Consider the following 12433-nt stretch of genomic DNA (forward strand, 5'->3'; position numbering starts at 1 on the left):
GTCCTCGAGGGCATGGGGTGAGGTCACGGTCAACCACACCTCTTCCTGTGCTCGTGCTGAACAGATTATTCTACGCAATTTCAAAATGAGTTCAAACAACACCAGCTGGACTTGTTACAATGGTTTTTTTTTATAGTTTGAGGGTTTTTAGCTGGGGGCGGAGGGCACAGAACACAATTTAAAAATACTGAATATCCACTTTCCTCACTACCTAGAATTTACCATGGCTAACGTTGGGTCCCTCCCTTCAGACATTTCTCGTATATTTTCCTTGGCTGATGGAACATGCACATACCTACGTCATGGCCTCCTCCCCCCCCCCCCCCCTTAAAGCACTGACCTCCTCTTTCCGTGTTTTCATAAAGCACCACCGACACTGGCTATGTACTTACGCTGCCGTGCAACTGTACACAACAGGTTTCTGAGCCATTTCCAACAAGAGGGTGACCTGATTTTTTTTCCCATTTTACCCTAGATATTCTACACGATGCTCTGCTCAGCGCCTTTGTCTATCAACCTGCCCTTATTTCTGCCAACTTGGGATACGTTTCTAAACCTAAGAGAACCGTAGGGGAAAACAAAATGAGTTATTTTAGGGCTCCCGTCACTACCCAACTTGCGTAGAAAGCAGCCGCGCTGAACTGCATCCCCGCCAGCAGCGAGGGGAGGAGGGGAGCGCGTCTGCAGGTGCACCGGCACGGCACACACGCGGAGTCAGGCCTGTGCACGCGGCCAGGTGCGCAGGGTCAAGCGCGAGAACTGAGGTTCTCACGCCCGTGCTAATAAATGTTCGTGTCCTGATGGCAAAGTGTGTCAGATGTTATGTCCCGCTATTTGCGATTCCTCTTTACAAAAAGTTGTAAACTCATTTTTTGCCTTATCTACTGAGGTTTTATTTTTCTTTGCCTTTAGGAGTGAATTTTTGCCATCTTAAATAATTTCATTTTTACTATTTTTTCACATTCAAATCTTACACCTTTGTAATTCTTTACGTTAGAAAGACCGTTTCGCCCATTAAAACTTTAAATCTTAAGTCTAAGCAGGAACGGTTAAATAATTATAAACGTATCATAAGGTCACACTGAACATGCAGCTTAGTAGAGAGCTTCTTTAAACCTGGTTTACAAACAGGTCATAAATCCGAAAGTGTAAAAACTCAGAACTGCTATGTGTAAACAACACAAGACAGACTGTAACCATGCTTACCTGGGAGAGGCAGGCAGTGATTCCAAAAAAGATCTGACACGACTCTGGAGAAAAACCATTCACTCTGTTTTATAGTTATTAAGATTCCACTGAAATGAGATTAGTGCAACCTGCATTCCACGAAGACGTGCTATTTGCCCACTGGGACGTGATCCACCCCACCCCCGCCCTCCCACTCAGTCCACGGAGCAAAGAGACTCAGATTGGCCAAACAGCAGAGGAGCCTCGAGAAGGAACAGCGGACAGCAGAGACAACGGGAGGTTCCGTGAAGCGCTTTCTAACTCAGCACCTCCGCCAACATCAAGAAAACGGGCCCAGTACACTCGCAGGGGAAAACATCTGACCTCCGAGGGCTGGCTCACTCCACACACACGTAAACACACACACACACACACACACACACATATCTATATACACACACGGCACAGCAATTACTTTAACAGCACATCCCAAAGTCTAGAGTTTATTTTAGAAGGAAACGTTAACGGAACTTCTGGGCTACGACAGAGAGAATCTTCCATAAAAGAACTTGGGTTCCAGTCTTGCTACCGCTGCTAACTTTACGAAGCTGGGCAAGACCAACTCTAAGCTTCGGTTTTCCTTTACTAAAACAAGAGTTAGAATATACATAATTCCCAACTCTCCCGGCTCTAACGCTCAGATTTTTAAAATTCATGCAAAAGAGCTGTGTGCCAGACATTGGGCATACGGCTCTACCCAAGGAGACATGACCTCAGGGCGCCAGTAACATACAGCCTATTCAAAGCCAACACGAGGACTTTTTTTGAAGAATCTGGAGTGTCCACAATTCAACATGGGTTACTAAAGTATTGCCCTGTTCTCCCAACAGGAATAAAGTCTAGCTACTGAGGCAAGTGAGTGAAGAAAAACAGATCAAACTGAAAATTCTATTGTAATCTGGAAGCCTCCCACCAGCCCTGCTGAGAGATCTCATAACTGACGGGAGCCTGCCCGTCTGACCAACCTCTGCAGACCCCAACGTCATGCCTTCCGCCCCATCATCCAAGATCGGCTTCCATGCTCCTACCTGCAGCTCAAGCATTTTCTCCTTCCAAAGCCTTGGGGAAACATGAACAAAGGCAAATCTAGATTGTGCCGTCCAAGAGTCTTGGGGATCCTTTTATGTCCCTTCGAGCTGCGCTTGGACGGGCAGATAAGAACTCAAGGGGAGGACAGCTTCTTAAGGAATCTGGTGCAGAGAATAAATGATCCACAACAGGAAGAATTAACCTCTCATCTTCAAAATTATCCCTCTGTCTCCCAGTCTTTTTTTTTTCACCTGTACTTAGAAAACAAAGACTCCCAAAACAGCAAAATGGGATGAAAACTAAAACAAAACACGAACTGATTTCCTTTAACTCTTCAGATTATGGATGAAAAGCCTTAGAAGTTTTGAGTTGGAGTTGCTAGAGTTCTGCACATGCTCCAAGAACTGCTTATAGAGGGATGTTGTGTTGATTTGAGGCCACCTGGATTTAATACACAAAGACTCCCTCCGTCTACATCAGTTCAATAAAGTAAAAATGCATTCCCAGGGCCCACCTGGCCGAGCTGCAAAACAAAACTGGATGAAAGACATCATCATCTGCAATTTTAGCATCAGGGTACCAGGTACCCTGAAAAGGAGCACCTCCACGATCAGGTTACGCGTGGAGTGACCCTCCAGGGAAGCTGCACACGGCCAGGGTGAAACAGAAGCCACGAGGCTCAGAACACGAGAGGGCAGCCCGACATCTCACCCAAGGCGGGGAGGACCGTGCTCTAAAGCCACACTCAGGAAATGCAGAAGCAGGGGACCATGCGTGGGAGGGAGCTCCCTGAGGGCAGCAAGGACACCTTGTCGACCCCTTTAGTTTTGGTGCCCGGCCCATAGCAGATGCCAGCACGTGTGTTAAAGAAACCTTCTACCCGACGTAATCAAAAAGAATGACAGCGCATATCAACGAAACTAGAAACGTTCTGATGTTCTCTTCCCCTATCCGTTCTTCAAGTAACTCATGATTTGGCCCACGCAGACTTACGAGTTTGGAAATAGTCCACCTAACTAGACATCACAAAAACTGTTCCAGAGACGAGAAGCTGAGGTCTAGAGAGGAGGCCTGCCCGAGATCAGAAAGCCCTGTCCTGGAACTGGAGCCCGGTCCCCGCAGCGGGCGGCCCTCCCTCCGGGGGTGGGGGTGGAGGTGGGGGTGAGACAAGGATCAGGTACAGAAAATCCGAATCAGAATGGAAAACACAAGGAACAGAGGACACACACACACACACACACACACACACACACACACAGGCCCAAACTAACGAATCCACTCAGTTACCATTTCAGTCTTAAACCCAGAGTTGTCCTTTCCCTCGCCCCTTCCCCAAAAAGGATACGGCAGAAGAGCTCCACACTGAACGGACAATATCACCCAAGACGGCTGAAAAAGAAAATATGAACTCAAATCAAAAAATGCTTTCAATTTACAATCAAAATGACATTTCACCAGCCCTGCTCCTAGAAATCAAAGGCTTTGTTATAACTGATCACAAAGCACCCAGATTATGAGTATTCAAGTGGTAAAAATATCAAAGATTAGTTATTATTGCCCAAGCGAAAAAGCTCAATTACAGAACAAAGCACCACCACGTATTTTAATAACTATTATGCCTATAAATGTAAATTCTAGGCACACACACTATTAATGCTTAAGCGTTGAGGTTAGCTGGGAACTGTCCTCAGACCCAAAGGGCTGGGGTCTGACAGCCAGGCCTAACCCCTCCCCATCCCAAGCACACTGGGCCCTCCCTGGTTTCCCTCTTCAATCCCGAACCCAACCAAGTCTAAGTTCATGAGTGTTTTAAGTAATCTCCAGTAGATATAAATGCTGGCAAATCGTGAGAAGTATTTCTGTCTGGTAATTTTTTATGAATTCCAAAATTCAGATTAATTATAAAATCTTAGTTTAATTACTACCTTTTTGGGTAACTTGTATTTTTGAAAATTTGTATTTCCACATTTTTAACATTACATTCCCCTACATAATGCCCCATTTAGCCAGCTGAAACTTTCAGAAATTTCAACCAGCTGAAACATACACACAGACTTATTATTCGTGCATTAATTTATTCATCAAGTACTTATTGAGAATCTATTTTGTCCCAGAGATGGTACAAGGCACTGGGGATATAATAACAAAGAACAGGTATGCGGTCTTTGCTCTCAGGCAACCTATGTTCCAACCTAATGATCTCCAAACTAGTTTTGGCATATACTAAGAACTTTAGAGGGACACCTGGGAGTCTCGGTCAGGGAAGCATCCGACTTCGGCTCAGGTCATGATCTCACTGCTCGTGGGTTCGAGCCCCATGTCAGGCTCTGTGCCGACAGGTCAGAGCCTGGAGCCCTCTTCAAGTTCTGTGTCTCCCTCTCTCTCTGCCCCTCCCCTGCTCGTGTGCTGTCTCTCTCTCTCTAAGTTAATAAACATTTAAAAAAAAAAAAAAAAAAAAAAGAACTTCAGAAAACAAAATACCCTTGTCGTTTTTCAGGTAACATCAACAATTTTTCAGCCTAAGTTTATAAAAGTGTGTCTTCTGTGAACAGGGTGTAGAAATACTGACCATTCTATAAAATAAAGATTGGCTCCGCTTGGAATAATTATTTCATGATGATGTGATAATTTCACCACGCATTTTAAGTAACTTCTTATTGGACAAAGTGCACCAGGCTGAAAGCGAGTACTTATGCTTCTGCCCAGCACTTCACCCAGTGGGCCTTCACATTCTCTGATAATCCCGGGGAAACTCCAGTTCAGTTTAAGGGAGCTGGCCAGCGCCGGTAGCCAACACTGGCTTGGACTCTTCTATAGTGAGCGTCGTCACGTGAGCCAAGCTACACGGTCCACGGTAGCACCCAGAGCCCCGCGGAGCCCTGCTTTGCACGGCTGCGCACCAGGGCGGCTTTCGAGAAAGCAGCATTTCTAGTCATCCCTTGGCATGGCGTGGAGGGTTCCCAGAGCCCGGGGCGATGCGCTGTGACAGGACCTGGGCCGGTGAAGGTGTGACTCTTCCCAAGGACAGTGGGACAGGTACCCCTTCCGACTATCGTGCGGCATACACCCTGGGCGGTGTCCCTTGGGGAACTGGGGGACGGGGGAAGCATGGGTATTCCCACTTGAGGGTTGAGGGCCAGCCACCGTCAAGTCCACGCAGAGCAGAATCACCCCCAGGCCCTCATTCACATGAGTCTAGGACACACTAGTAACAATAAAGCAGAAACGGAGAACCGGAAAAGCATCGTAATAAGGAGCTCTTTATCCCAAAGGCAAGTAACACTGTATAAAAATAAGCCCACTGCTGGTCAGCGTTAACATTTCCAATGATGCCCTAAGGCCACTGAGAAAAATAAAAATATGTCCATTAAAAAAATTATTCCAAAAGTTTTGGTGCCTAAAGATGCAAGTTTTAAAGATCTATGCAATTCAAATATGTAAATGATAATCTGTTGCTGTGTATAAGGATGTTTCATTTTTAAAATGCACTTGTCAAATTTAGTATGTTAAAGGCCAAGGGATCTGGGCTTATGGAGCCAGGCCTCTGCCTCAGCCGGCTGAGCTCAGAATAAGAACTTGAGGGTCTACTGGTGTCATCGTGGCGGGGGGACACAGACTGCTGGGCCAGCTCTGACAAGCTCCATCACCCTGTCATGTGGCACCACAGTCCGTGGACAGGACAGGCGCGGCCACCAACTGCAAGTAGACCGGGGCGCTGGAGACAGGAGCGCCAGGAGTGCTAACGGTGTGCCTGGGGGCTCGTGCCAAACTACAGCCAGAAGGGGACGGGTGGGCCAGGGGCGTACTAAGCCGGACTGGCAAAATGGTGAGAGTCACAGAAGCTGGCTAATAGGCACTTTATGCGGCCTTATTACGGCCTGACTCTTCCAGAAATACGACGTGTAAAATGAAGACGACTGCTTTTTTATCTCAGAACTGTAGCAGGGACCGATCACCACTCAGAAACGTGGCCTCGCAGCTGGCGACTCTGCCTGCAGAGACGGGGACAGGTCTACATTTCAGGAGTCACTTCACAGCGCCTCCACATCCGGCCGCAGGTGACCTCCGCCTCCAGGGGGTTGTGCCCAGTATTTCCGTAGCGAATACGTGATCTTCACTTTCCCTTTTTTCCCCTTTACATTTCACTTCGGGGTACTTACACGTGAACACAAGTACACATTTGTGTATACGTGTTTTAAATCGTGGGACGCTCCTCTACGTATAAGTAAGGGGATAATAAAGGGGGTATTACAAAGCGCAAGAAGGGATTTGACCGCCACCAGATTTAAGACCCACTGCTCTAAATGACCTCAGCCCCCAGCACTGGTTAATACGGGGGCCCTTTTAAGGTTCACTCTGAAACCTACACAATCCACGTGAAGTCACTGTCACAAGACAACAGGCTCCACGCTACCGAGAAAAAGAAAGTGTGCGGGGAAAGGGGCCAGAGACACGGTCCCCACAGCTAAGGAAGAATGGAAACAAACCAGAGACAAAAGCAGGATCCAAGGGAGGGAGGTGCCCGAGCCCACGGCCCAGGGCCTGTCGCAAGTCTGTGTGTCTTGCGAGGTGGGGTCAGGTGGACGGAGCAGGAAAGGTGCGGACAGTCCGTCTTCACGAAGGACCCGGCCAGGCTGAAACGCACCGTTTCGCGCAGGGACGTGACCGCTGCATCTCACTGCTGCAAATGAACAGTCGCTCGGGCTTACACAGCCGTCTCTTGAGGGGCTGGTCTCTGAAAGGCTTCTCCTGAGACACAGATCTGTTCTCAGGTTTATTTTCAAAAACCAGATTTCTAAGCCTGAAAGGCAGTTTCAGAGCCTGGACACTGATGAGGTGCAGACCTCCCAGGGCCAGGCCGGCTTCTCTGTATCCCAGCCTCACTTAATGGCAATCTTTCCTGATTCTAGCCTCTTTTGTTACTATACCACAACAACTTTTATACTGATTTTAAAGCAAAGTGTTTGGTGGCATAAAGAAGAAAAAAAATATGATAGTGGAATTAAACTATTTTCGGACAAATATACAATACCTCTGATTAGAAAAAAAACTGAAGGACCAAAACTATACAATTACATTTAACATCAGTCAACTCAACTATGGGCAGCAAGAGAAGAGCACAGTGTATAATCAGCAAACTCTGAACAACTCACCCACCCAGCTGAGGCCCCCACTTTCTAAAATAAACTAGCCAACGTCAGCTACGTAGCGGTACCAGTGACGGCCACCAGGTGGACAGTGTGACACATGGTCATCGCGACCACTGTTGTGGAGCAGTTGAACAGCACAGCAAAGGGGGGACGGGACTCCCTCCAACATGGCTGGCTGGAAGTTAAGGCCACCTGACACGGCGGGGACGGATCGTGACCCTGCTCCAGGAGTTACCTCCTGTCAGGACTCTGTCTGCCCCTGAGACTGAGCACTTTCTCCCGAGTCCCCAGTGCCCGCTGATGACACACCCCCTTCCCAGGCACAGGTCCTTGGCGTAGAGAGCTCCAGGCGGAGTCGAGATGGGGCCACCCCACGGCAGGTGCATCCGCTGACCAATCTAGACCTAAGGGAAAGGGCCTTCTGCCGTGGTGGGTTACGAGCCGTCCAAAGAGCTTTGTTCATCCGGCAGCTTCCTCTACAAAGCAAACACTCTGAGAAGAGTTCCACGAAGTCTTGAACGTATTACTTTCAAGATACACAATGAGATACATAAAATCAATTCGATTCACTACCGACCTTCACGACAGGTAAGTCAAAGACTTCCCGAGCTTCTCCAACCTCAGGATTGTCCCCGTCTTCTGAAATTATGTGTGAGGCTAGCGCGTTGTAGGACACTTCCTTCGCTTTCCCAGCTTTCAGAAGCTGGATAACCTTTTAAAAAAAACACACAAATTAAAATGGAAAAACACATGTCATTCTTTTTTTTTTTAACGTTTATTTTTGAGAGAGACAGAGTGCGAGCAGCGGAGGGGCAGAGAGAGAGGGAGACACAGAATCCGAAGCGGGCTCCAGGCTCTGAGCTGTCAGCATACAGCCCGACACGGGGCTCGAACCCACGAAGCACAAGATCATGACCTGAGCCGAAGTCGGACGCTTAACTGACTGAGCCACCCAGGCGCCCCCGTTTCATACTTGATTTACACAAATTATTGTGAACAATGAAAAGTCTAATAAACACACGTCGTGTCCACCACATCAAATTAGTAACTGACTGAGTCATACGCAATCCAACACTTGAGGACAGTGAAAAGCAGCAAATCTTGACCCACTGACCAGGTAAGCACAGAGGCTGCGAGCCAGGTACTAGGTAGTATCTTGGTCTGACAGACAGCGGCAACAGTACCCAGGCCAAAACTCAAAGCGCTTAGGGACAGGCGGTTTCACCAAAACCAGGAAAGCTTCTGGAAGAAGACCAACTTGAGCAGAATCCCGATGAGCTTCAGGAGCTGGCCACACAAAAATGCAGGCACCGACGGAGCACGGCATTCGACACACGGGACGGGACACCGGGCCAGACCACAACCGGCCTGACCTCCTACGCAAAAACATTGGTACTTTATTCTGAAATAAAACACAAGCGTCTTCTGGAGCGACACAAGGGTTTTAGGCAGGGAAACGGCATGACCAGATTTCACCGAAGGACTGCGGTCAGGGCAAGAATGGAGGGAGTGTGAGGCAAGCGCCCCGGGGGAAAGCAGCAGGTACTGACCTGAGGGACTGTCCCAGGGATAGGAAGAAGGAAGGTGCGGGAGAACAAGCAACACATAGTGCCTGGGAGGGGGGACAGTGCAAGAGAGAAAGTGCTGGGGACACAGCAGTAGCAGTCACTGGGGGATGTGTTCTGATCTCGCAGAGGTGGGGAAGCAGGAAGAAACGTGCTTTAGTCTGGGCACATCCTCTGGGTGCCACACAGAAGGTCTAGGGAAAGACATCAGTGGTCCTTGGGGAGACCTGGGCCCCCAGCGGGTGGGGACTCATCAGCACGTCAGCGACACGGTGGGGGCCAAAGTCCTGAGAGTGACCGAGATCCCCAGCTGCCGAGGGGTGAGTGAACCGGACCCTCCTCACCCGCCAGGAACAGGGGAAGGGGGCGCAGAGCCCGAGTGGCCCGGGTGGGCACCACCTATGAAGGTGATCTGGCGCCCACACGGCTCGATTGACCCACAAGTCGGGCTTTTTCAGAACACTTCATTCACCATCCAGAGACAGCAACTGGGGCCGATGCTAAGTATTTGGTTCACACGTGACCCGACAACGGTGGTAGCGACCAATCACCCCCACTTCCCTCCCTGGCCTCCAAGCATCCACGTCCACTCAGCTTGTCCCACAGAAAACGACACCCTCTTATGCAGCCTTCGCGTGCGCTCCTGACCCCACTACCTGTTTTAGGGGTGTTGAGATTTCCAGCCCCCACCCCCACCCCCCCCACTGGTCCTAACACGCGCACGCACACACGTCCGGGCCCCTTCTCTGCTTCCTCTTTGTGACAAACCGCTTGGAACAACGGTCCAACCTGTGTTCACTGCCTCACTCCCTGTTCACTCTTCACCCACTGCCGCCCGCCTTTTCTAGAACTCTACGGAAACACTGAATCTTCATGGACCTTGAGGAAACCCAGACCACTGGCTTCTTTCCAGGCTCCACAAAACCGAAGCTGCCTAACTAGCTTGATCTCCTATCACCCTGCACCAAGTGTCCCGATCGTCCTGACGTATCCCAAGCATATTAAGGCCTCCGTTCCTCAGCACACGCGTTCCACGTGAAAGGCCTCACTTCACCCTCTTCCTAACTTCTGCGTATCTCAACAGCCAACTGCAAAGACGCCGACTTTGGAAAAGTTCAGGGGTGCCCAACACAGAAGTCTGCTGTTGCCACACCAACCACCCTACGCCACAAGGTCTTCAGGTGGGCCCCCCACTCCCTACCAAGAGGGGGTCCTCAAGGATACGAATCAGGTTCCACTCCTCTCTATCTTACATCCACTATCTAGGCCAATGCTTTAACGGGTACTACGTGCTCAATATGCGTGGACTTTCTGAATCCGTGTTTGTAAGATTCAGGGAATCAATGGTTTGGCTGTAAATCATTTACAAAATATCCCGTTTCAGATCAAAGTGGTTTGCCAAGGACATCTGGAAGCACTTAGATTTGAGTCATGGTCGAGCAGATATGGTTCCAACTCAGCTTGTTCCAGGTTTTCAGTGATACTTGGTTCAAGTCCCTTGTAAGATAAAGTCAAAACCCTAAAACAAAATAAAGAAAGTAGCAAGGAAGTGGGAGAGAAGACTGATGGCTACTAAAAGAAAGGAAAATTATCAACACGGGGAAAAAGGTCCCACTGTTACAGGCGCTCATTGTGATCACTCTGGGTTCAACACCGGTTTACCTTCAAACTCAAGGCTAAGTCTCTTCACCCTATAAAGTAGAAAAAGGATCCACCTTGGGGACCGTGCCGTGCGACAGAATTTAGTTACTAAGACACCCACAGACCAGCCTCCAGAAGGCCAAGACCAATCAGCCTTCCATAATTCCTTTTACGCCAACCAAATTTATTTCTTAAACACCAGTCTCCACTCTTGAGGCCTTAAGGTCCGATCATCTGGCTCTGCATCCACTCCCGGCTTGGCAGTCACAGCAAAGGACGCCCGAGACAACTTTAACTGCATCAACTTCAATAAAGGGGATATTGTGAGGATGCACCTGAAAAGGATATCCAACCAAGACTCATTTCCACCGTGGAAGAGGAACACTCTGGCATTTCACCACATGTGTCACTTAGAAAATCCATGATATCTTTAGGGGTGAGCCCAAACTACAAACAATTAAGTGCCTAGAGTGATGGTACTCCCTGGCTATTTCCCACATTTCCTGTTTAATTCCCCCAATCAGGAAAATCAAACAACAGGACTTCACTGGTGGCAAAGTGAGCGCTTCTCACGTGACTGGGGCTGCACAGCCCAGACGTATGCACTCCTGTGGCCGGCCACACCAGGGGCCACGTTCACTAAGCCCCAGCAGCCTGGACCTGGGGTTCCTGGCTGAGCTCCATCACCTTCCTCCTGTCCACCCTCTGGGACCTACTGTTCTGGGAGCCCAGACACACGCGGTGGGCAGCAGGAAGGATGCTCCCAGTCCAAATTTGCCCCAGAAAGGAGCAAAGTGGCAGCTGGCTGAGGTGGCAGGCTTGGGGGGGAACTTACCACACGCGACATAGGCCGGTCCCCCACCAGGCGTAGGGCAGTGACATTCCGTCCTAGGCCCGAGGCATGGACCCTCCTCCCCTCCTCCCTTGTTAGTAAGTACCCTCCTCTCCAGGTCTCTCTCCTCCCTGAGATCACCCTCCAGATGCCCTCCTGGCCAAAGGTCCTAGTAGAGCAAGACACAGATCTGCGACCCTCCCCCCATCTCCCCCAATCGTGGGTCCTTAAGACCCCGCCTCTCCTCCAGCCTCCCGGCCGCGGGTCTCGCAAACCACCCCCACATCCCCTCTCTCTCCTCTGCTCCCCGCCGGGCGCAGGTCCCGCAGAACCCCCACTCCCAGGTCCCCTGCCTCCCCTCCCCGGGTCTCCTCCAGAAAGTCCCGCAGACCAACCCCAGGTCTCCTCTCCAGATCCCCTCCCGAGAGTACCGCAGACCGCCCCCCCCAGGTCCCCTATCCCCCGCCAAGCTCGCCGGCCCCGGGCCTGCTCGGCACAGGTGGCCCAGCCTCCGAGCAGCCAGGCCGGCGGGCTCGGCGGGGCCCGAGCCGCGGGGCCCAGACGTTTTGCGCCCGGGCGCGCGCCCGCGGCGGGAGCGGGGACGGGCCGGGGACGCGGAGAGCGGCGGGCGGGGGCGGCGCGGTACCTGCGGGTCGATGTCGCCCACCGCGTAGTACTTGACCTCTCGGAACATCTCATCGGGAACTTTGGGCGCCGGGTCCGACATGGTCGCGGCTGCCGGAAGGCTCCGCGGCGGCTCCCGCCCCGCCCCGCGGGGCCCGCTCCCCAACGGCGCGGCCGGGGCCCGGTCCTGCGAGTCGGGCCCGCTCCCCCGCCCTCTGCGCCCCCGCCCGCGCCGAGCGGCCCAAGCGCGGGAGCCGCGCGCGCCCTGCGGGACGCACCATCCCGCCGGTCGCCGAGGGGGAGCGCCGAGCAGCCGGCTGACAGCCGGCGCCGCCCTGCGGCTCCGCGGCGGCCCGCGGCTCCGA

General features: G+C 51.1%; 1 protein-coding gene across 1 annotated transcript in view; it reads right to left on the reverse strand.

The window, feature by feature from the left end:
• Nucleotides 1–12263, reverse strand: part of PAXIP1 (PAX interacting protein 1) — a 51213-nt gene extending 38950 nt beyond the window's left edge. The window contains 4 exon segments of the mRNA XM_053898704.1: nucleotides 1207–1270; nucleotides 3602–3645; nucleotides 7984–8118; nucleotides 12091–12263. Of these exon segments, the coding sequence (XP_053754679.1) occupies nucleotides 1207–1270; nucleotides 3602–3645; nucleotides 7984–8118; nucleotides 12091–12171 (324 nt within the window). The 5' untranslated portion in view covers nucleotides 12172–12263.
• Nucleotides 12264–12433: the final 170 nt, after the last annotated feature.

The sequence above is a fragment of the Panthera pardus genome, unplaced genomic scaffold (genome assembly GCF_024362965.1).
Source record: "Panthera pardus isolate Hobbes unplaced genomic scaffold, ASM2436296v1 HiC_scaffold_9, whole genome shotgun sequence".
Taxonomy (NCBI): Eukaryota; Metazoa; Chordata; class Mammalia; order Carnivora; family Felidae; genus Panthera; species Panthera pardus.